This window comes from Dermacentor albipictus, chromosome 1 (assembly GCF_038994185.2).
Source record: "Dermacentor albipictus isolate Rhodes 1998 colony chromosome 1, USDA_Dalb.pri_finalv2, whole genome shotgun sequence".
Classification (NCBI taxonomy): domain Eukaryota; kingdom Metazoa; phylum Arthropoda; class Arachnida; order Ixodida; family Ixodidae; genus Dermacentor; species Dermacentor albipictus.
In genome coordinates this window covers 53,168,767-53,194,950 of record NC_091821.1, presented here as the reverse complement: position 1 = coordinate 53,194,950, position 26,184 = coordinate 53,168,767, and the positions used below count along the sequence as shown (strand labels likewise).

Genomic DNA, 26,184 nt, shown 5'->3' with positions numbered 1-26,184 from the left:
TTTCATTAAGTGACCACTGTTGTAGACATAAGATATACACAAGACTATGCACATGATTTTCATTGGTTTTTACTTTGTAATTGCTTTAAGCTTCGCTTACACCAAGAATCTGGCCTCTCTGACCTACATGCACAAGAACATGCGCATGAATAAATTATTGCCAGGTACTATCACTTACTAGGTCAACATAGCTAATGCCCACAAAATTATCAATGACATTTGATGACCTTGAGTACAGCCATATTAACAGCAACAAAAAGCAATGGAAACCACAAATTCACCATCAAATTGCCTTGCCACATAATGCACCTGTTGCAAATGCAAACTGTAATACACAGAAGTCTGTTAAGCATTACTACTTGTAGCATAATCCTTTTGGCAAGAAACATGCACATTGTGATGAATTGCCAGACTGCCATGTCAGTCTCAAGTGTTTGAAATAATCTTTTTCACATCTTTGTACCTTAGATAATGACGCAAAATCCTTCAGAGAAAACCAGATGCAATTTGTTTATAAGCATCTTGCTCAGAGTCCCACATTTTCATATATTTACAACAACAGCATAAGAAAATAGACCAGAGTCTTATATTTGGCTTACTTTTCAGCTTTTCTCTTCCACATTTCGATAAATGAAACAGTCACACGTGGAAGCTACACTGACTCCCCCCTCCCCCCATCTGTTCCAAGAAACCAAAAGTGCTGCCGAAAGCTGCCAAGCTACCAGACTGCTTGGCACAGTAACACATGCACAGAAGCTCTGCCCTTGTAGCTTTCTCAATGAAACAAAGTTGTCTGCAAGTATAAGTACAACACTACATTACAAAAGGGGTGGGACATTCGCACTGCTACTGGGGCATCTGGAGATGTTGCTATTCTCGGGTCTTAATCTTGTCTCCTTTGGATGAAAGATTCTAGAAAGCATTAGTAATACATTCAGGGACTCCTGGCCTGCTGAGGCTAGACCTGTGCTAAGCTAACTGCAGAGCAGAGGAGACAGAGAAAACCAACAATCTACTGCTACAAACATCCCATGGAAATAGCCACGTAGCAGTAAACAGAAAACTTGACCCAAACTGGGACCTGAAGCCACATGTTTAAAATGACCACCAGATACTAGGGATCATAGCAGAGACGTTTACGCGGAAAGGTCAGGCAGATAGGTGGTTTTCTGGCCAGAGTAGCACATGATCACAATAAGAGAATGCCATTGAGGCTTCTGTCATGTTGCTTTGGAAGAAGTCAATCATATGTCATTTCATTATGTGCAACTACTAATTGCAACAACTTTCCCATCTTAAATGAACAAATTTTATTCCAGCTACTTCTTTAGATTTTTTTTTTATGTGATTGCTGTACTGCTGCAAGATCTTGGAAAATCTGCATTCACTGTTCCTCAAATAAAATAAGAATGTGGATGTTGGGATGCAAGTTTTGATGAAGGATAGGCAGCATTTACCCAGTGGCCTGTCCAAAGACCAGTATTTGTCATTTACCTGCTGGAGACAAGGAGGCAGCAGTGTTCCCAGCGTGGGTAACTGGAGGGCATAGCAAAATAAAAAAAGGGTGTGGGAGGTGGAAAGGGGAGGGGGGGGCACCAGGCAGGACCGAAGAGAAAGTGCATTGAGAACTTGTGCATATTAACAGCTCTAGTTAGTCAAAAAAGGCATTCACAAGTGTCACTCAGATATTCTTTTAAGAGAGTTTAACGTCATTAGATCACATCAAGTTGAAGCAGGTTCTTAAGGTAGCAAGGAAGACACTGAACCCAGCCCACAGACCTGATTCAAAGTCATTTAGCGAGTCCTATTGAAGCCCTGCTGCTACTAAGTTCTGGATTTTTAAGAGAGCTGTCACCGATGATGGAATTGATCTACCAAACATGACAGTCTGCTTTTGTCGCACACCAAGTGAACTGTACACATCCCTGACAAAGGCTGTACATGACCTTTCCCTACGGCTGAATGGTTTAGCATTATGTTGCAATAAAGCAAGATTTGAGCGGCCACATGGAATGGACACTAAGAATATACCCCCTAGACTTCGTTCACCATGTTGACAAATCTGAATTTTTTGAATGAAAAAGATCAGCAGAATTTAAATATTGAAAAAGCACATCCTAGTTTTTAATCTCATGCTTCACATATCAGAGTAAAAAAAATGTACCTCAGCCAAAAAACTCTGATGTAGATTGGACTTAGGTTTTAACTTCTCTTCCCATGGTACCTGCTGTCTCAGCAAAACATAAAACCAGCAGTAGCTCTCAATGTATACTTCAGATGCACAGAAAAGACATGGCAAACATATCAGCTATGGTGTCCTAAGCATAGATAGGGATACACACAGTCACCCAAATTATGTACCTCACCATTAAGAGCTATAAGAGTTCAAGGTGCAAACAGTAAAATGCTTGAAAAGTAGAGGAACTTAGCCGAACCATGTATGCACGATTAGCTGTTCACTTCCTCACCCAGGCCTCTACCAGAGCAACCAGTAGCAGGCATTGTTACTGCACGTGGTGGTCAGCCATTAACACAACTTAGCCCCAAAACCAAACAAGGAACAGGGCAAATGAAAGAAAACTTTTTACAGCAAACAGCTGTCTTTGCCATGCTTGGCACCAATCCTGCCTGCTTTCAGTCATTGCACAGTAACTGTTCACAATTGCCTCATCATGCTGTTGTGCATTAGGCACCCTCAAACCAGAATTAAAGTGAAGGAGGTTGTGCAATACTAGCAACACAAAAAGAAGCAGAAATGAAAAACGTTTTAATGAAATGAACATAAAGATGTGCAGTACGGCTGTCGCTAGTGCAGTGCTGAAACGGTGCACGAGGCAGTTGAAACATGAAACAAAGTGAAGACTGAACAATATTGGTACCCATATGCAATAAAGATGAGCAGCTGATGGATGTTGCGCACTTTAGGTATTTTTTTCACTGGGTTGCAAGCTGGAGATGGTACTAGCTTTGCAAATTACTTACTAGTACATGTTCTCCACAAGTGTCACTTTTCAAATGTGTTGGACGCTGTGCATTGAGCAAATGCTAGAGGTGCACACATTACAGAAGATGCACACAGAAGACGTAAGTGAATACTAATTTGAATTGATGCAAGTTAAAGTGAGTCTGAACATGAGTGCTAATGACTGCAAGTGGTCATAGATGTACAAGTGAGTTCCCCTTAATAAGGCATACCTTTCCTACAAGCACACTTTCATCCACTATATTGCTATGCAGGTCGGTCACTGCTTACATGCACCAACTGCTTGCAGCAGCAATTTGAAAAAAAGAGTGAGGGAAACAGGTCAGCAGTGGAACAGTTTATTTCGCTTTATGTGTGCAAAAATGATAACTGTGGCTAGATGGAAGATGCAAATATGCCTGAACAGGGAACAGCAAGTGGACCACTCAAACCCTCGAAGACCAATGGACAGCTCAAAGCACAACAGAAAGGAATGCAATAGGTGTCGTAAGCATTTGATCAACCCTACATTCAATGAGGAGCTCTAGGTGTGAATGAATGGTTTTACTTCCAACAACACTCGTCAAATAACAAAATGATGTGCACAACCAAACAACACCACCCCTGTCACACGGGATACATAGTGAAGCACTTGAATGTACATAGTTTATAGCACTATATATCAACACTTCCAAGCAGGAACAAACAACTAACCAGCACTTTAATGCTTCTTCACAACGGGTGTTCTTAACAGCAAGTCTGCACATAACCAATGCACAAAAGACTACAGCACTGGAGGTGTATGCACTTCTGGAGCATGTAATATTTAACAATGCATAACAATGCACACAAACAACTAACATCGGTACAGGGTTTATCTCTCAAGCCAATCATGCACTAGGAACAATGGGAGCATGAGGGGACCTGGACTGGTTTTTAATCTATCTTTTATTTTACGTGAAGATATCTTCTGCTTCTAAGAACCCATGCACTCGTGACAAAATGCAATCAGTATCAAAGATTCTCATGTGAACTTTCAACATTGCAACCAAAAGCTAAAATATTTTATTTGAACTTCAAAACTTTAAAAATGCGACTCACTTAATAGCTCACTGGATTCAATTCCGCCAACCACTCATGCAGCCACCATATCGTCTTTTTGTGAACAGCTGTTCGCGCTGCCTTAAAGGGAGCCTTGAACCACTTTTATTGAAGAGTAGAAAGGCATTTGAAGTGAAAATAGGCTATTCCAGAAATACTTTGCCGCAAAAAGTGCTTCAATGCGTTCAGCAGAAGCGGAGTTATTGGCACTCAAACACAGTCTACGCTGTGCTCCCGTTCTTTCTTCAATGCCTTGCACTGCGAAGGTTACAGCACAATGGGGCATGCCCACAACGCTTGGCCTTCTAACTGTCACCGTGGGGCACAGTTCAAATTTTATTTTGAATGTTAACGTAGACTTCCGCCTTTGGTGCCTACGACATGCTAAACATAAGTCAAATGCGGTTGTCCTCAGCGAGCCGCAGTGCGCTTAACCAGTGGACTCATAGCAGCTCGCAGTATCTAAGCCATGTAGCTGACCGCAGCTTGATGTCGTCTTGACAGTGAGGACAGGGCCTTCTGTTGAAAAGGGAGTGTGAAAGAAAGACAACTTCGCGGTCCGCTTGCGAGCTCCACGCACTGTGTACGACAGCAAAACTTGGCAGAGATGTTCACAGCAACATACGCTACCCGCGGACTATGTTATTTCACCAAGCCCGAGGGATGGTTTAGGACCCGTTTCGCCGCACCTGTTTGAAATTCTTTTTCTGGATAGATATACTTTACGTTCTGCAGGCGATATGTATTATGTAGAGGGAAGTGCAATACCTTGCTTTCAAGGTTAGCTACTGTTACAACTATGAAAGGCATATAATGCCTCTTTCCACGCCCTGCCTCCATCTTGTATGCTCCAAGATTCCAGACACTACTGATGCTATATGTTAGGAGAAAAGGTACAGAAAGAGACCATCAAAGCCAGCTTCATTAAGGATCCCCGAGGCATGCATCCATTTAATATAGAGATTTAGATTACAGGACACAAATGGCTTGTGTTCCACTTGCATATGCTAACAACTCGGGTTCTTGTGAACACAAGCCACTTGCACCACCCAATATAAAACTACCTATAGAATGAAATGTGATAGCATGGAGCCTAAGCAGTACAGCTGCATTGATGGAATGAAATGATTAACTGCACAAAAACAAAACAACATTTCTGCTACATGAAAATTACTGGTACGTACATAACTTTTGTTGCAAATTTTGTCACGAAAATTGCCAAGAACTAAATAAACAAGCTGGCGCTGAACGGCAGGCACATCAATGCCAACTTCCACCACTAAACGAACCTGACAGGAGCTTGTGCAGTGTATTTTCCAGCAAGTGTAGCATTGTCACGATCACTACAGCAAATATGAAATAGATAAGTTCACACCAAACTATATTTGCTCTAACTAGTATTAGCACGTGCAAGCAAAATGTACAGTATGTCAAAAGTTTACAGCTCAGTGTACATGTGACAGAGTGGAACTTCTATCCCCACTGCTAGAAATCTCTGGAGGGAGAGCAGAACGTTCACCTACACTACTCAACACTGGTGTCCCAAAGCATGGCCCAACAGTCACCCTAGACGTGCCCTGAAATTGACACTAACACTTCGCAAGCTCTTAAGCACTTTTATAAGCAAGAACAGCCTCCTACATTGAAGTGTTTAATGCTCCAGGTAAATTTAACATGCCTGTTTACCGTGTGACAGGGAGGGGTCCAGCAAAAATGTTAATCCAAAAAAAAGTGTTTTGAAGCCAGCAAAAGAGCCCTTGAAACAACTTTTCTGTGGGCATTTTTGCATGGATAAGACAACTTGTGACACTGCAGGTGTACGCAAGTATTGAGAAAGGCCGTGTGCACCACAAGAGGGTAAAAGAAACCACTTTAGTGCTCATAGCTCCTTTACAAAAGTATTTTCAAATGGTCACTACAAACAGGGTCAGGTCTACAACAGATGAAAGCTGAAATTAAGTCGCTTCGAGTACAAAGAACTTCTCCAAAAGTCAACAATAACAAACTTCTGAACCGCGAAGGAATGAACAGTCCCTAGGAGTCCTAGATGCTCACTGACAGGTACAATTTGGTGCCCATTACTAGACTCAGCAGGGCAGCGACTTTGTACAGATTCTTTCCACTCTATTACATGCCACTCTTACCATCCACCGTTTATGGCTGGCTGATCCCGCTGACAACACGGGTGGAGCGACACTCAGACAGCTGATGAAGCACATAAAAAATATCAGAAAAGGCATCACTACAAAACCATAACCCAGGCCCTGTCAAAATTTGTTTGTGACGTGGATTAACTTGTAGAGTAGGCAAGTAGAAAAGTAATGCATCCCACAGATTCAGTCCAAGAAATGCCCTTTTTAACTGGATTCCTGTACATATGGATATGCACCAATCACAAGTTCACCCCACTGCTTCCTACTTCAGAATTGCTGGACAGTTGCGATGTGAACCTAATACAATATCAAGAGCTGAAAATGAACTGCAGTCTTAAGCCCTACAGCGAGCAAAAGTTGTGTAAAATTTGTCTGTGCTTCGTTTGTACTTTCACATTTTATTCGCTTGAAATCTGAAATTCCATATAAAATAATGGGTATATGAACATTTTACAAGAAATACACCTACCAGCCTGTGAAATGACAGAAGAAGTAGCCCAATTCTGCTATTTTGTCACACCTTGTGCACTGATACACTATTTGGCCCAGAACTCTTATGGCCTGGAAGTAGCACCCACTTGCAATACAAAATATGTGTGCATGTCTAATACTGTCATCAGAATTAACTGCAAATACATGCTAAAAAAATTGCACGTGCAAAAACTGCAATTGATAGGTTTAAGCTTTCTGTAAATAATTTATACCTAGTAACAGACTGAAAAAGCTGCCACAAAATACCCCCAAGATGAAAATGTTCTGCAGACACTGCCAAATGTTGGCTTTCTGCTCTCAAACCAAGCCAAGACTAGGTTTTCTCACAAACAGTGCGCAAGTCAATGGAACATGTCTGTAGAGCTAATTTGCAGCTCTCTCAGGAATTTGTTACCAGCCCCTTAAACACCGAACATGCACTTCAGTGATGTGTGCATGCAACTCATATGGCCTTTCAGCGACCTTATATAGCACAAGAATTTTGCTAATAGCAGTGATAAGAATGTTCTGTATTAATATGTGTTTCCCAATAGCAACAATTTTATAAGTCCTACTAATCTCAATAATTCCAGCTGAAGTGGAGACTATAAATGACCTTCTGTAACTGCAAACATATTACTGGTCATATTTGTTATAGGCAAGGAACTACCATGGTAAAATAGTCGCTGGCATCTGCTAGCAGTTCAATACATCCAGCTAGGCAAAACACATTTGACCAGTGTCAGAAAAAGAGTCAGCCATATATATAACAATGTCTTTCTAAACACAATGAGGAGTAGAGGACTTGTAAGCATCAATAGGTGCCATTGAAATATATCAGCTCAGTGCTACATAACATGTTTGCAAGGCCCACATTCCACTGCAGCACTGTTGTACCAATCTTCTTAATCAAAGCAACAACAATATAACAGCAAATTGATGTGATATCCAGTCAAAGTTGTCTACAGTTCTAGTTCAAAGATCCTGAAGAGCTCCAGCATTATAATACAAGCTTTTTGGCAGCACTATCATATCAGTAAAAAGAAAATGTGTTTACGTGGAACAAAGAGCAAAATTAACAGGGGAATGCTTACAAAACCAAGGGAATCGCAGACTAGTCTACCATTATCATAATGTCACTGCTTTTAGTTTTTAGGTTCAAACCTAATATTAAGTGGTAAGAGGCACAAAATCATGTGGAAGCTATGGCCAAAAACACATGTAGCCACATACAGGCCAGACCAAACTCAGCGAGAATGTGTATGCACGTAGCCAGCTCTCTGTACAGCACCAGCTATAGACACTTGCGGAAGCACAGTCAATGCAGTGTGCAGACGCAATGAGCATGAAGAGCAGTACTGCCTACTGCAGAGTCAGGCACTGCCTAACCTGCAGAAAAGGAAAATATGCACACACACACACCAACGTCAATATGCCTCCATTCATCTATAATGGACACACACAAAACAAATGAATTCTCAAGAGATGGTAACAAAAAAGTTGAGCAGAATGAGTTGCACATGGTACCAAAATCCCTCTGCTGTATGTCAGGCAACATCCAGTTCTAAAGTACATAATAATGTAAGCAGCACACCCTTTGTGTCTGCACAATGAATTGGCAATGCTTCCACAAGTGCCAGCAGCTGTTGCAGGCAAAACGCAAGCCACACGGTCATGTGTTCCAGCTAAGTTTGGTCCCCTGCATGCATATACTGTGCATCTTGCTGTGTTGTCTATGCTTTGGAAGCTGATGCCTTGTGCGGAAGTGGAAAGCGCACTGCTGTGGCACACGCAAATTCACAGTGCATACAAATTTTTCACTGCAAGACATGGCAGTAACAAGGCGTCATTTGGCATTCAAGCCCTTAGGAGTCATAATCATGTGACATTGCGACTTTTACCATTGCAAGCATTGCCAATGCATCTCTTCTGTACCCAAATGCATGCCAGATTGACTTCAGTCATCGTGCAATGACACCCAGGGTTATGTACGTGACACTATGCAGCTATAATGCAATAATATGTGCTAAAAAAGCTCATACAATTGCACAGATTAGCAAAAAACAACAAAGCAATTAAGCCTTCCTTAGTTGCGTGGCCAACTTGAGTCAGGACAGAGGAACTCTGGTGAGTTTACCTCTTAAGGATGCTGATGGCATGAATATTTGTACAATCAGTATGAAGTGCATAAAAGCAGCCAAAGACTGCAAGAATGGTGTTCACAAACAGCACTGTAACTAGAAATGCATGCTGCTCTTAAGCTGTGCACAGGATCTCACATTATCACTGCGAACAAAATACTGAACGAGATGTGTCCATAAAATGAACCCTGGCAATATATATATAGCAGATGGGCAAATGAGCTAAGAATACTTTTAGCTGCAGGGATATTGGTTGTACCGATAATTCCTTTTTATTTCTGTCAAGTTCGCCAGTGAAAACTAAAGCCCTCTGACAGTTGCATGAATGAACAGTGTTCAAGCTAAGCAATCTTCAAGGGACTGGTCCATACTGATGTTTAAAAAATTTGCAGATTAGTGCAAGGCTGATTTTTCAGACTCAAGAAATAACTCATGAAGAATAATTACTAATGATGCACCAAGTGCAAGAGCAATATATGCACAAATAAGACATGGCAACTTGTAATGAAGTGCGCACAATGGCAGGATTCCTAACACAAGCATAGTATAATGAATGTTACAACCAAAAGACCTACTACCTAACTGTTCGAGATAATGCATACCATACAGCCATACTCTTTATTGGTGCTTAGTGACCACATCACAGCAATTTTTGTGCACCCTTTGTCTTTGAAGTGAACATACTACTAATTACATCAGTTCCACTCAGCCACATAAGGCGTTCACAAAAAAAATGCAATGCTGCATGTTACGACTATGATCTTGCAGAAGCAAACCAGTTGCCACCATCTACCCTTAGGGTGCCAATATCCTAACATACAGGATATATACATACAATATATTTAAGAAAGAACTCAAACTCAACATTGACAACAGAAAAAGAGCATGTTCCTTCACTACCTAATCATCCTAGTTGAGCTAAGATTTGATGCAGAAAGCACTGCTAGTACTCGGATTTTTCTACAATTCAATGACGGGAACCCCCAAAAACATTTTCCTATTTGTACTCATCAGTGGCACTTTGTTCTATTAGCCAAGTGTCGAAAAAAAAAGTGAAAAGGTCCAGCTTCTCATTCATGGCAGCATACAACACAGCCCGTAAAAGTTGTTAGGCTGCCATTGTCAATTTTTAGTATGAGAAAAGGGGAGGTAGGCATAACTGCACTTGCAAGACAACAAAATATTTAGAAAGCCCCATTGCAGCCAGTTATGTGCAAATCTGAGCTTGCATAATATGCACACTGCACTCTAAACATTCTCTATTGGAAATAAATATTACAACATAGCAAAAGTAGGAAACATGACCACATACCAACAAACATGGACTTTATTAAATCCTTTTGCTCTGAGCTGCATGTCTGATCATGCCAGTCTGGTGTGGTCAGTCATGCCAACTTAAATAGAAAAGTAAATGCTCTTGAAATGGGAACAAACAACACAGACAAACAAAGGGACACACTGTGCAATGATCTTGCTGTAAAGTTCTGGCAGTATCAGGCGAGAGGAAAATGCTAGCGTTTGCCAGAGTTAGCCTTGCGGCCATTTCGCCTGTATACCTGAGATTTGTACTTCCGTGACCTGTCTTGGCGCAGCTGAGTTCCTCCCTTGCCATCTTTTGCCTCCTCGATAAGATCTCGCAAGTTCAATTTTTCAGCATCAGCCCTCTTGTAAAGCTCCTCGTAGACTTGAAGCAAGCAGAAGGCATCCAGTGCTGTTGGGAAAACACAGGTTCAAGTATTAAATTAACACAATTTCACATCAAAGAAAACTAAAACAACTTGTTCACATTTATTTATGACCATGGAAATTTGTACAGAAAACAGAGATAATAAAAGCTAAAAATGGAAAAAGTAGAGAAGAGTTAGTACAGTGATTAATTACTAATTGGCTAGCTGAACTTTCTACAAATGAAAACTCCGTCCAGCACATCAAGAACACTTTAATGTCTTTGCATAAAGGGGGACGCGCGCTGTTGAGATATTTACTGTATTTTATGCCGAAACATGAATGCAGGCTTCTTGTTTATAGTTTTTCATGCTGGTTTAAAATGTGCAATAAATTTTCTTGTATGTCATTTAGTTCAGAAAATAGATGAAGCTGCCACACTACTGTTTGTGGAGACAATAGGGAAAAAACTGCTTAGCAGAAAGCTAATGTTAAATGGGTAGATACTAGAACATACAGTAAATGCGCTCTAGAACTGGTACAGCGCAACATACAAAGGAAGAAACAAGCCGAGCCGGCCAGACAAGGGAACAGAGCGCTGACTTCCAACTGGTTTATCAGCGAGTTGCACGAAATATATACCTACAAGAAAGCATCAGGACAAGTCATCACAACACTTCACAAAATGTCACACCGATGGGAGGCTACACCATCGTGGGTCACAGAACGTGCAATTTCGTCATGCAAGGTTAAACTAAAGTGTTGCGACGACTTGTCCTGATGCTTTCTTGTAGGTATATATTTCGTGCAACTCGCTAATAAACCAGTTGGAAGTCAGCGCTCTGTTCCTTTATCTGGCCGGCTCGGCTTGTTTCTCCCTTTGTATGTTGCACTGCACCAGTTCAAGAATGCAATACCAACTCGCTCAAAACTCAACCCCAGTAAATGCAGTGCTGGAAGCAGTTTTCAAATCAAATCATAATTAGTCACTCTGCAGAAGATGAAAGTTCAGTCTTGTACAATGGCTACTTTGAAGAGAAAAAAATGATATTTTAAAAATATATTGGCAGAAAATGAGAAATATGCTCCCAGCACTATTTAGTGTAGAAGTTGGGTTCTATGTTAAAAAAAAAACTATAGCTGTTCTAGATGATGGGATATCACTAGAAAAATCTAGTAAAAGTTGCCAAAAGAAAAATTTGGGAAATTTAAGAAAAACAAACAAAACCTAATCAATTTATGATGGTGATGATGATGCATATCCTTTAGTGGCGCAAGGGCCAGATATAGCCAAAGAGCACCAAGCAATGGTACTGAGTGATCGATGGATGAATAACATTAAGATGTATCGTGGCTTATAGATGCCTAAAATTCATCACTGTATAAGTGCTTAAAACATATACTTGCAATAAAACTATGGCAATAACTAGTGGCATGTGCTTTGTATGTAGATGACATATAAACTTAGAACATTCCATTATTACTGTATTTATTCGAATCTAGGCCGATGGATATTTTATTTTTAATTTTTCAAATAATCATGTGCCAAACTCTAGGGTCAGCTTAGATTCGGGGATTTTTAAAAACGCGCCAGGTTGCAATTTGAAATGATAAATATGGTACACAGCTAGCGTCATCTAGAAAAGTCAGTATCGCAGCCGCTATTAGCGGCACCAGTAGCCAACTGAAGTAGTAACTTAGCACGTCATTCCACCAGGGGACCCGTCTTTAGAATGGAGTGCCACTTGTTTGGCCACTTGTTTGAAGAATGAACTTTTCAGCGGCGTCAATAATAAAAGCGGTAAAGTATGAAAAAGCATGATCTATATTAAAGTTATCCATAAAATCTTGTGATAAATAGCTGGATTCCTTAAAACATTCCCAGTCAGCTGAGGCCAGTTTCCATTGAGGGATGTGCAAAGGGAAGTCATGTTGGTTAACTAAGTTCAGCGTTACTGGGAAGTAATCACTTCTGAATGGATGTTTAATTACACCCCATTCTAAATCAGGGAAGATAGAAGTGGAGCCGATCAACAGGTCTATTGATGAGTATGAATTATGATGTGGTTTATAATACGTTCTTTCTTATGGAAGAGGTATGCACCGGAGGTTAAAAGGAAATTTTCAATGAGTTGACCTCTCGCATCGCACCGCAAGTCTCCCCACATTGTGTTATGAACGTTAAAGTCTCCCACGAGTACGTAAGGCTCGGGAAGCTGATCAATGAGGTTATAAAAGGCTTTTTTTCAAGAATGTGGTTCGGGGGTATATAAATGGAGCATACAGTGACCAATTTATTAAAAAGAATGGCCCGAACTGACACTGCCTCAAGGGGTGCCTGTAAGGCTACATCATGACAAGCTACAGACTTGTCAAAGGATTGCTACACCACCGCACGAGGCATTAGCCTCGACACAGTCTTTTTAGAAGATGCCGTACTGATGAAGAATGTGTATTTTAGATGCGTCTCTTGAACACACAGCAACATTGGATTATGTTTGTGTAGGAGTTCTCTAATATCTAATATTGCCAAGGTTATGAATGAGTTCTCTAATAAATTATTGCAGTATTTGTCTCCATAATGAGAAAAGTATGTGCTGTGTGCTTAACCCTTAAAGGGTCGATTTTTTTCGCCATATGCAACCGCCCAGGGTTGATTTGCTTTATTGCAGATTCCAATTCTTAGGGACTTATTTCAAAAAAAATTTGCCGTAATTTTTCTAGGGTGACCGTAAAGTGAGAAAAAAATATTTTGCATTGGTATATATGTACTCTTCATTCATGAATAACAACAATAAAAAAGAAAATAAAGTTATAAGAATTAAAAATTTGATGCATTGTTATATACACATAGTTCAAGGCTTTGAAAATGAGCACACGAGAATATTTCGCAACTCTCACCTGTTCCTGCTCTTACACTAATATTTACGTTCATAGTGTAATCGAACTGTGTAGGTGCGCGCACTCAAAACTGTGTGGTTGTGTGCCCGTCAAAAAAGCAAAACGTGTGACAAATTTCCACTAATCTTCATCTTATCGCAAACCAGAGGCAATTAGTTATTTTGAGTGTTCAAAAAAAAAAGAAAAGCAACGGAAACACATACATGGCTGCATCCTTTGCATGCGCATCACTGCGAGCATTAAACGAGTGAGAAACAAGCAGTAGCCCTTTGAGCGATTAGTAACAAGATAGCCATCAGTTTTGCAAGTGAAAGAAGCCAAAACCGCCCGCGAAACAAAACCTAAACCACCGCCCGCCCGCGCGTACTCCAATGCGCGAGCGGTAGTATACAGATGCACGGGAGCAAACTAGTTCTAAAACAAATCATGCAACAAAAATCGAGAGGGAGGCGCACAAAAAAAATTCCCTGTACTCCCACATAGTCGCAGCATACGATAGAAAAGAAAAAGTTCTGAAACTGGCGCGCTTTTTAAATGTACAGACGGCGCCATAAATATACGGCATCGACCATTTTTGGACTTGTTCACGGCGCCGTATATTTATGTCATTGACCCTCAAAGGGTTAAGAGTCAGATTAGCTCACAGGCCCTTTCCACGTGTTGTGACGCGAGCTTTGTCTTTTTGAACCAATCACTAGAATCTCGCCACTCCTTAGGCGCTGGTGGCGCCATCTGGCTGGCTGTTGTGTCCATCGCCTCTTGCGAAGCGCTGGACACGCGTCAGAAGAACTTCACTTTGGCCTAGTTGGTGTTTACTGCATATCATATTGGCCGCAAATAAAGACGGGGACAGAGAGAGAGAACACATAAACAGCACGGGCGGTAACTTTCAACTGTTTTATTCACGGCAGCCCGTGGGCATATATAGGCATATGGATCATGCGCAGATTCTGGGGAGAAGCCATGACCAGACTGCACATGAACTGATGGAGGCTTATCACATAAAAAAGAAAGGCCAAGACTGTGTTAGTGACAACTCCATTAGGTTGTTTCAATCGGAAGTAGATTTTTTAAATAATTGGTTGCCACGCTAGGCTGATGAGTGTTCTTGTTTGCTGCGATCTGCGCATGTTCTATTTGCCTATATATGCCCACGGGCTGCCGTGAATAAAACAGTTGAAAGTTACCGCCCGTGCTGTTTATGTGTTCTCTCCCTCTGTCCCCATCTTTATTTGTGGTCAATATGATATGCTGGACACGCGCTCTTGAAAACGCTGTCTTTGACATGAAGGCCTTGATATGCCAGACATGCACTTTGAGGCCACCAGCCCTAAGGTCGATGGGCCCTTCTGCTGAGGTGCCAGCGCAGCGCGAGCTGCAGCTGCCTGCGGGTGGTCACCGCTGGCTCCTTGCGCGTGAGCCAGACAGCCGCCAGAAGCCATTGTGTTGCTGCCCCCAGACACGTCACATCGACAGAAGTGTTCTTGCGTGGGTAAGATACTCGCCTGCATGCCTCCTTGAAACTTTTGTTTTCCTTTACTTTAATTGTTACCATTTCCGTTTCTTTTTTCGAGTATGGGCACCACCACGAGTATGCGGCGTGCTCCCCATCACAGTTTACGCAGTGGAGTGCGCTCACTAGATTCAGAGGTGTGTTCATGGGCACTGCATTTCGTACAAGTTTGGTGGCCTAGACAGTTCTGTGAACTGTTGCCTAACCTTTGGCACTTAAAGCATCTGAGAGGATTGGGCACATATGGCCTAACACAAAGTTTGATATACCCGGCCTCGATTGACTCGGGAAGGACACTTGAGCCGAACACAAGCATCAGGTGCTTGGTTTCTGATTGCTTCCGATTTCCTACAGGTGGGTCAGTCTGGAGGTGCCGTCTATGTGAAGCAGAGGCCCAAGAGGTGTGTTGCCTCCACCGGGGCCTTAGAGGTCCGAACACCCAGCATCGGCTCAACCCCCAGGATCCCCCTTTCCCTAGACACGGCTAAGCCACGCACTGCTACATGCGGGAGGGTCCAACCCTCATGTGCTCGTGGATGTGGTGTCGCAACACACCAAATGCCTGCTGACGCAGATGCCCCTGTGAGGGAAAAAGTGGCACGTCACATCGCTTATACTTGACTGAGAAGGATTATCAGCATTTGAGCGTACTTTCAAACTAGTGTACAGCCTTTGTAGTTGGAGTGACCACTCATTGGATTCTACATAGAAAAAGTACTTTGCACAGGGCTTGTTTTGAAGGCTCCTGTGGCAAGTCAGATGCTTAGATGGTGCACAGGATCGAGCATTTTTAGGGCACTCAGTGTAGCAGACTGGTAAATTAGGGCACCGTAGGCCAAATGCAAACATACGAGGCTTTTGTATACGTTAAAGAAGCACTTCCTATCACTGTCCCATGTTGTGTGTGCTAGAATTTTTAACAGGTTCATTGTCTTTAAGCATTTGACCTTGAGGTGCTTTACGTGGGGATGTGGGGAACAAAGGTTAGTGTGGAATTAGTGTGGTTAGTCACTGGCGGCGGCTGGCTGGTGGTTGTGTCCACCGCCTCTTTCCACCACCTCTCATGTCTTCAGACATGCGCTTCAGAGCGCTTGTCTTGGGAGACGAGACCTTTGAGGTCACCATGTCGGAGGTTGGTGGCCCCTTCTGCTGGGGCAGTGGAACAGCGCTGGCTGCAGCCACTAAGGGGGCGGATGGAGTCACTGGCGGCTCACTGCGTGTGGGCCGGACAGTCGCCGGAAGCCGTTGTGTCACTGCCCCATGGCGAGTCACCTCGGCAAAGCTATCCTTGGGCAGATATGGCACCCACCTGCGTGCCTCCTTGAATGAGATATTCTCTTTTACTTAGATAATACAATTTCTTCTTTTTTCCATGACAGGCACATCGAGGTGGTGCTTTACATGACTATTACATTTACATGACTATTAAGTCATGTAAATCATTTTAATTTAAATGACACCTAAAAGACCACATTTTATCATCTGCAACCACTTAGATAAGTATCTTTTTCCCCTCCAAATGTATATTTGGTTACGCAACACAAATTAAAGTTCATTTGGTTAGGTCTCATTATCCATTTACTTTCATAATGGTGTTATAGTTCTGTAATTAGTCTAATGTAATAATAATTATTATACTTTTTTATTAGCATGTCTGCAGCTGATTTGTTTAGTATTGCCAAACCTAAAACAATACTAAGTTTGTTATCTTTTGAATATTTTACATTATTTGCTGCAATTGTTGTTTATATCTTTACTTATACACTGTACAGGAGGTCCCATTACAGTCTTTGACCTCGGGACCTCCTCCTGTATATTATTGCCTTGTTCTATATCTTGTCTATTAATAATAAAACCTCATTCATTCAACTGCGAGTATGCAGCATGCTCACCACCACAGTTCACGCAGTGTAGAGCACTTACACAAGTTTCAGAGGCATGGTCATGGGCACTACATTTAGCACATGTCTGTCGGCCTCGGCAGTTCTGGGAACTGCGGCTGAAATGCTGGCATTTGAAGCACCGAAGAGGATGCGAAAAAAACGGTGCGACTCATAGCTTTACATAGCCTGCTTCAATTGTCTCGGGCAGGACTTGTGTGCCAAAAGTAAGTATTAGGTGCTTTGTTTTGATCTCCTTGCCAGCACGCATTAGCATAATTCGCTTATCATTGATCACATTTTGCACGCTCCAGCCTTCCAACAGTTCAGCTTCTGTCAGCTCCATTAGGTCATCATCGGAAACAACAACACGGCTGGTGTTCATAGCTCGGTGCAGGGATATTGTCACTGGGATTTCCCTGAATGACACTAGGTTAGGAAGCTTTTTGTGTTGTTTTGTATTGCATAGTTCCAAAAGGAGATCTCCACTAGTCATCTTTGATGCCTGTAGCTTGTGCCAAGAGCTTCGGTGGGACATTTCGACTCAAAGAAAGGCGAAATCATTCTCATGGTCTTTTCAGGTTCGTCAGAATGGATGACATGGAATTGGGGGAAGTTTTTCTGTTGCCAAAAATTGAAAAAACATCTTCAGTGCACCCTCGTTTCTGAGGGTAAACAGCTTGCCATTAGTAATATGGAGTTTTCGGCAGCAGTGCCAGCTGCCCACTATGGAGCCCTACAAGGGGACATGACAGGTTTTGCGTTTAAACGTGGCCTGCGAACGCCAGCTGTACACAGCCACTATAACCAAATCTGTTATAACCAAGGTTGGCTATCCCACACAAGGTTAACCCTTGCTGCCTGGAAAAACTGGAAGCACGGGGAAGCCAGGAGAAGACAGGAAATATGGAAAGTGAGGGAAAGACGAAGGTTGGAGGGAGAGAGACAGGAAAAGGCAACTACCGATTTTCCCCAAGTGGTTCAGTCCGGGGGTGCCATCTATGTGAAACCAAGGCCAAAGGGGCGTGTTGCCTCCACCCGAAAAGGCGTAAAGGTCCAAACCCATTACTTCGGCTCAACCCACAGGATCCCCTTTTCCCCGAACACGGCTAAGCCATGCATGGTTAGACGTGGAATGGTCCAACCCACGTGTGCTTGAGTACATGATGTCAACACACCAAAAGCCTGCTGATGCAGACGCCCCTGCTGGGAATGGCCCTGGTCATATTAATTAAGGTTGAATAAGTGGGATGTTCATTTTTGGCATGCGCTTTGAGAATACATAAAACTAGTATATGACCTTTGAAGATGAAGTAACCATTCGATTCAACATAGAGGCTCTCTACAGGATTTGTCCTGAAGGCACCGGTTGCCAAGTGGATGTCTTGATGATGAACAGAGTTCAGTATCTTCAAGGCACTTGGACTAGCAGACTGATATACCATGACCCCATAGTCTAAGCGTGTACATACGAGACTTCTGTACTGATTCATGAGGCACTTCCTATCACTACCCCATGTTGCATGCCATAAAATTTTTTAGAACATTCATTGTTCTTGGGCATTTGTTCTTAATATAATTATGTGGAGAACAAGTTAATGCTTAAAAATGTCTGTTCCGTGTTCTCATGTAGGTGCTGTCCGTGCAGCGTCACTATCAGGATCTGGGACCAGTCCTTTACTTCTTGAGAAAAGGACGCAGGAGCTTTGAAGAGGATTTAGCCTAAATCCATTCTCAGTTGCCCTCTTTGATACGGACAGAGAGATTGCAAGACTTGAAATCCTATCTGCACATCATTAACATAGGTGGAATAGAACATACTTCACGGAATGAATGACCATACAATAAAAAAGTGCAACTAAGCACTCCACCATGTGGTACTCCAGTTACTTGGATAAATGACCTGAATAGAGCATTGCCAACAACACAGAACTTACAGTGCGATAAGTAACTTTCTATTACATTAAGCATGTTGCCAGGGGTACCGATTTCTGAGAGGGCACACAAAATTCAAGAATGCCAGGTAGTGTCACAAGCCTCCTGCATATCAAGGAACATGGAGAGAAAAAATTGAACGAATGTGTGCCTCAATTCTTACAAGATAATCAATTGTAGAACGGCACTCTCTAAAACCACATTGATATGGGTCCAGTAAGTGGTTTGACTTGAGGACATGTAGCAGCCAGTGGTTGATGATCTTTTCAAATAGCTTAGAAAGACAGCTTGTTAAGTGCTATAGGCCAGTAACTTGCCAGGGAGGATGGATCTTTCCCCCGTTTTAAAACAGGAACAGCAATAGCCTCTTTCCATGCCAATGGGATGTATCTTGTTGCCCAGATTGTATTAAGGATAGCAGTAGCATCTCCGTGTCAGGGTGAAAGTGCTTTAGTACGTCGTAGATCATTCAATCAGACCCAAGCGCTGATGTCTGACAGGTATCTAAGGAGGCTCAGAACTCTGCTATACCAAAGGGAGTGCTGTACGATTCATTTCCATTACACTTATGCTTTAGTGCCTTACATTTTGCTAAATTCTTAAGCTTCAGGAAAGCTTCAGATTAATGTATGGAACTAGATATATGCTCAAGATGTTGTCCAAGCGCATCAGACTACTCTTCAAGACTATTACCTTGATTGTCCACCAAACAAAGGAAGCGAGATTGTTGATTTTAGCAGTTTTCTTAACCTGTTCCATACTTTTGTTTCTTGCATATAATAACTGATACTCAAGACAAACTTTTCCAAGCTTTCTCTTCTCACGATACATCTCATTCGTCATTCTTGTGACTTGATATGTTTAAAGTTTATGAGGTTTTCCGTCATGGACGACTCGCATAGTAGCCCAAGCTTCATTTTGTTTCTTACATACATTCCTACAATCTTCATTCCACCATGGCAGACACCTTTTTTTCAGAGCACCATTCCTTTGTGGAACACATTCTAATGCAGCATTAATTACGAAAGCAGTAAAGCAGGCAACTGCATAACCTATACTAATATAACTCAGGGCGTTTTGAGGGATATAGATCATTAGCTTAAACTTTTCCAAGTCTGCAGATGCTACTTTCCAATGAGGGGCGCATGGTGGAGGATCCCGTTCCTTTGTAGTTGCGAGATGGATAGGGTAGTGTTCACTGCAATAAGGGTGCTTAATCATGTTCCAGTCTAAGTGGGGCACTACCGTCGGGGATGTCACGCTTAGGTCTATGAACCTGTGTGTGTTATGCGCAAGGCTTTAAAATGTTGGCTTTTTCTTGTTTAACAGGCATGTGCCTGAAGAGAAAACGAGTTCTAATTAACCGGCCTCTTGCGTCGCACCGAGTATCTCCCCAAAGAGTATTGTGTGCATTAAAGTCATCAACCAGTATGCAAGGTTCAGGCAATTCATCTATTAATTCTTGAAGTTCTGTTCTACGAAGTCAATAACAAGGTAGCATGCATAAAGAAGAGATTTTAATTATCCAAACATTAGGGCCCAATCTGCCACTGCCTCACGAGGCGTTCCTAGTTCTAAAGCCCGACATGCTGAATTCTTATCCACTATGACTGCTACACTACCCGACACGGCATTAGCATCATGGCAGTCTGCAAAAAAATTGTGGACTGTGGTAGAAAGTTTAAGTAGGTTTCAAGTGTGTTTCTTGGACACATAGCACCTTTGACTTCAGTTTATGTAAGAGTTCATTAACATCATCAAGATTGTGGAGAAGACCTCTGGCATTCCATTGAAGTATTTGTGTATACATATTGAAAGTGTTGTGTGCAGTGTGACCAAGAGGGAAATCTTAGCTTAGCTAACAGGACTCTTAATGGGCCCTGTTATGTGGGGTTTGTCTTTTCTGGTGCATTCAAGAGCACTGCGCCCTTCCTTCAGCGTGTGAGACACCGATGCACTATGTGATGTGCCCAGGACCTCCAACGAGGCGTTCGATGCCCGCTCGCGGGCTACACTCACTGTACGAACTTCAGCCCTCACCATCCGCACACACAGTTTGAGCCGATGCCGATCGCGTTCAGCTGAGGTTAAGCCTACACGTCACAGTCGCTTAGTTCACGCATCTGCTGCTGGTGGATCCGAGCGACTGACCTGAAACTAATTAAACCATCAGGATGAACAAAACTCATTCTGTAGTTCAGTTTTGACCATTTCGATTAGAAATAACCTATACATCATCTCATGCAGTGCACACACAAAAAGCAAGAAGCGACGACGCAAAGCAGTATCGACATCGGTATGTTGCCGTTTTTGATGGAATGCTGCTCGCCACACTCACCAGCACTTCTTTAAATTAAATGCAACTACGAACATGGGAGTATTTTTACGTATTGTCATGCAGACACATTATTTAGCTTCCAAGGTGCATTACTTGCCTCGTATCTCATATGGGCAGCAAGCGTGGGTCCCTTCGATACAGCAGCATAAACAACCGCCTCGTTCAGCTGCCAACAATGTATCTACTGGCATCGGCTTTTCTGCGAGAAAACTATGCCTTCTCTAAAAGAACGATCATACGTGCAAAGTCCTCATCAATGTCCACTAATAATAATAATAATATATGGGGTTTTACGTGCCAAAACCACTTTCTGATTATGAGACACGCCGTAATGGAGGGCTCCGGAAATTTCGACCACCTGGGGTTCTTCAACGTGCACCTAAATCTAAGTACACGAGTGTTTTCGTATTTCGCCCCCATCGAAATGCGGCCGCCGTGGCCGGGATTCGATCCCGCGACCTCGTGCTCAGCAGCCCAACACCATAGCCACTGAGCAACCATGGCGGGTCACTTACGTCCACTTTACGGAACATATTTGTATGTATGAAGAAAATATGAAGAAAGGTGAGTAGGCAGCATAACAACAATCCCGTACTACAGTCTCCCACTCACTGTTTTCGAAGGGTGTGGTCACTCATATCAGCACGATTCAGAGCGATGCAACGACGCTTACATACACAAAATATGCCTGTTACATACGCCTGTTTTGATATGTTCTGACATTAATTGATCTCACCAATGAGCCTATCTCAAGCCAACGACGAGTGGTCGCTGTACCTGCCAATAAAAACAAATGCACCGTTCGGTGCTTGCAGGATACAAATGCGGAAAGTCGTGCTCCACATCTTACGGTGAGCATGTGAAGCGCTTCCCTCAGAGGGGGTGAAACACCTAAAATAGCAAGCAGCACGTATAAAATCAGTGGCTAGGGCTACCCTTGGTCTTCATGTTGCAGCAGGATAAGTAGCATGGGCACTGGCTCTCATGGGTGGCGGGTCAAATACGAACGGTGATTCATGGCTATTGAATTAGTCAGAATTGTAACTCAATATTTGACAGATCTGAAGAGCTGGTACAGCTGACATTGTCATCCGAAGGTCTGGCGTGGTCACGATTCAGCCGAGCGTCTGCTCTTCGCTGTCAGCAGGCAAGACTAGCATGCCTTGCGCACCTTCCCCAGTGGAGACACTTGTGACATCACACAAGAGGTTCGCTCGGCCGCTTGGTGAAGTTTCATTTTCAGTTTTGCGCTTTCTTGCTTATTTAATATTTTAAAATTTGCAAAACAATTCCATCAGACGCGTGACAGCGGGGCCTCAGGAACCTAAACATTCCATTACCTTGACATGGTCAAATAATCACCGGAGTTGCACTTTAAAGGCTGCTGTGGCACCCCCCCCCCCCCTTACGTGCCACTATGGCATAGCTTGATTCTTGCGATGGGGAGAGGAGTTTCTGTGCCCCTTTGAAGGAGATGTTCTTTTTGAATTTCAATGCAATAGAGTCCTTTTCTTTTTCCAGGATGGACAAGACCAGAGCATGCTTCATGTTCTCTTTGGCAGTCTGCACAGTAAGGTGTGTTGGCACAGTTGTTGTATGGGTGATCTTGCGAGCTACATCTTGCACTGGTTAGTCAGCCTCGGCAGCTCTGCAAGCCATGGCCAAATCTCCAACAGTTGAAGCATCGGTGAGGATTAGGGATATAGGGCCTTATGCGGATTCTTGTGTATCCAGTTTTGATAGTTTCAGGAAGTGTACTAGAGGCAAAGGTCAAGATGAGGTGCTTGGTGGGAACATTTTTGTCGTTACATCTTAGTTTCATTTTTTGCATGTTGATGACACCCTGGTCTTTCCATCCTTCAAGAAGTTCAGTTTCACTCAGATCTCATAGGTCTTCCTCAGAAATAACACCGCAAACAGTGTATAGGGAACGATGCTATGTTACTGTCATAGGGTTATCCCTGAACGTCACAAGTTTGGAGAATTCTTCATAAAGAAGCTTGTGGCAAACCTTTAGGAGAAGGTCACCACTTGCCATCTAGGTTATCTTGTAGCCTGGTCCATTGTGTCTGTTAAGCGTTTGGCTACAAGAAATGGCAAAAGATTTCTTACAGACTTGTCAGGTTTTTCACCGCAGATCACATGTAATCTCTAAAAGTTTTTTTTGACATGGCTGAGAAAAGTAACATTTCATCGGTCTGTCCTCTTTTTGAAAGAATGATGAGGCAGCGTGGGGAAAGAGGTTGAAGATATAAAGGGTCACGTTTTTATGGCACAATGGCAGTCGCCCACCATAGAGCCCAACAAGGGGACGTGCTACAATGCCTCTAAAAAGACATGCGCCAGCTGTACATCGTCGCTATACCCGAATATAACATACCCAAGGTTGGATAGATTACACCAGGTTAACCCTTGCCATCGAAAAATAGGGAAAAAGATGAAATAAGGAGACAGGAAAGATGATAAAGAAAAGAAAATGTGAAAGGACAAGGAGAGCAATAGAAAATGGCGACTGCCGATTTCCCTCGAGTAGATCAATTCAGGGGCGCCGTCTATGTGAGGGGTGCGTTGACTCAATCGAGGGGCCTTAAACGGCCCCTCACCAAGCCCCATAGCAAATTTTGGTTATACGCTGGAAGTTGTTAGGTGTCCTCTAGGGAGCGTTCTGCCGCAAAAATTTTGAACTCGGCTCATTAGTAGACGATAAATATTTCAGTGCCACAAACCCAAGATTTCAGCAGGTAGGCTTCGCTGCATAGCGAGACTCCCTCTCCACCCGCCTCGTCTAACGAAATTTGCGAAATTCCTTCCCTGCGTTCTCCCATGCCGGACCTCGAGGATCGCGTGACGCATACGTCACGGGCCCCGCCTTCACATTTTTTTCTTTTTTTTTCCCCCCCGGCAATGCGCACTTTTGCTGGCGGTGTTGCAAGCGAGCTGTTATCGTTTCACGCAGCGCACGATTTTGTACGCTGTGCACAAGGACACATGACTAGCAGTGTAATTCAGTAGTACACAAATACTGAGGCAGAACAAGCAGATCACAGAGCATGATCACGCACTGGAACATTGTAGAAAATGGCATAGTTTCGGTACCTGCGCATGTGACCGCACAACCGTGGGAACAAGCAGCCGAAGTGGAAGTACATCTCTCTTGTTTTGGTGCAAAGTAAATAAAAAATCATGCAGACATTCCGTTTGTGTGTTTGATTATTTATCCAAACTTCAATTCGTCTATTCAAGCAACAGGCCACACAAATAACAGATGGTGCCTTGAATAATTCTCAAAGTCACGTGTCACCACGAGTGACGTCACACTGCGGACATTAGTACATAGGCACAGGGACGCGAGTACGTCATCCTCCGGCTTGGAGCATGGCGGCCGCGAGGAAAAGGAAAAACGTCGTTCGGTTTGAAATTTCAGATCTTTCTGCAGCATGTAGTGATATAATACTTTGCAGACACGATGGTTATCCCGCAATGTATGCTCTGCGCTTGTCAGCTCAAAATGGCCAGACCTGGTGAGGGGCCCTTTAAGACGTGCAAACACCTGGCATCGGCTCAACCCCCAAGTTCTCCCTTTTCCCCGGACATGGCAAGACCACGCAGCTAGGTGTGGGAGGGTCCAACCCCCGCTGTACTCGGGGGCGTGTTGCCGCAATACACCAAATACTTGTTAATGCAGACGCCCCTGTGGGCTAATCAATTTACATGTTTACAGTTGAAACGGCCTAGTAAGCACCAGGCGCATCTTGACACAGAAGATCTAATAAGCTCCGAGCTTATAGGCACACTGGCTACTCGCACCCATGTGTCACTTTTTCAAGGTTCGCTGCCAATTTTCGATGCCATGAAAAAACTCTGATCCATATCACCTGTATGCCACACGTAGTGGCCGGTCTTCCCATAGTGGGTGTGCGAGGCACTAGAGGATACGGCTTTGAATCGTCATAGACAGTAACATTCTCATTTTATGTCTAGGTGCTTAACATTGTCCACACCAACCCCTCTGTCACCTATCTAGCACATTTATTACAGGGTATTAACTTTCATTCTGACACTATAGATGAAACAGTACATTCCCCTAGTTGCCTTGCACACCGACCACTGTGACATGGAGATCACCATCTTCTTGAATGTTGTAAAATGGTTTGCGTTCTGGGTGAGATGAGTTCGTGGCCAATTATCTGTGACAAAGACAATTAAGGACTTCCAGTGGTCAGATGTCATTCAGATGGTTGAATTTCTCAGCACGTAGAGGTCATGATGAGTGAGAACCCCGAAAAGCCGATTATGGCCACTGATGATCAGCTTCAAGCGGCAGAATCAAAAATCAAGCTTCCAGTGCATGATTAGGTGCCACTCCTAAGTTATGGATTTGCTTGAGCCTGTACTGATTGAGCCACCCAAGAATGTCTGGTTGCGAACTGCAGCGGCCGCATACCCCTCATATGGTATCCTAGCCGCTATGTATGGCGGGTGTCACAGAGGAAGACAAACTGCCACAGGATGACGAAAACTTGCTAAAGCCTGCTATTGTGGAAGCACTGCCTAACACCAACACGCACTATCTGGTCCAAGCATATAGATGTTATCGAAGCCAAATACAGTCAACAATTGAGGCTGAAGATGGTTTTATATACCAGCCTTATAGAAAAGCAGCAAAAGAAGCCCTGAAATATAACAAATACACCGAATCTTCGAAATATTGATGCTATTCCTGAAGTCGTCATTATGTCCTCAAATACACTGAAATCTCAATAAACGGAAATCGAACTGCTGCTTAAACGGAACACAATCTTCACGATTGGTTGGTATTTGTATTCATGCAATGCTCTCACACTGTCTCTCAGTAAATGGAACTCCTGGTAAATGGAACCAATTTCCCTGGTCCCTTGAAATTCATTTAAAGGGACACTAAAGCGAAACAACTCAGTTTAGACTGATGAAGCATTGTTTCAGAACCCTGCAGGCAGTCATTTCAAAAAGATAGTTTGATTATTAGATGAGAAAACGAAGGTCGAAATATCAGTATTTGAATTTCGCGCTGAAACCCCAGCGCCGGTACGTCAGCGTGACGTCAGGGCTTCCAAAGTGTGTTTTCGCATTTGGGCAGCATTGGCC

The 26,184-nt window shown here is 43.0% G+C and overlaps 1 protein-coding gene across 2 annotated transcripts in view; it reads right to left on the bottom strand.

Moving 5' to 3' along the window:
- Nbr (exonuclease mut-7 homolog) overlaps positions 1–26,184 on the bottom strand; it is a 120,071-nt gene that overhangs the window by 28,149 nt on the left and 65,738 nt on the right. Inside the window, exons 15-16 of one of the 2 annotated variants that reach the window (XM_065428576.1) lie at positions 10,385–10,539; positions 1,495–1,536 (exon numbers count right to left, since the gene is read on the bottom strand). In XM_065428576.1, coding sequence (XP_065284648.1) covers positions 1,495–1,536; positions 10,385–10,539 — 197 coding nt within the window. The remainder of the gene's footprint in view (positions 1–1,494; positions 1,537–10,384; positions 10,540–26,184) is intronic. The other variant, XM_065428577.1, reaches the window with a different exon arrangement.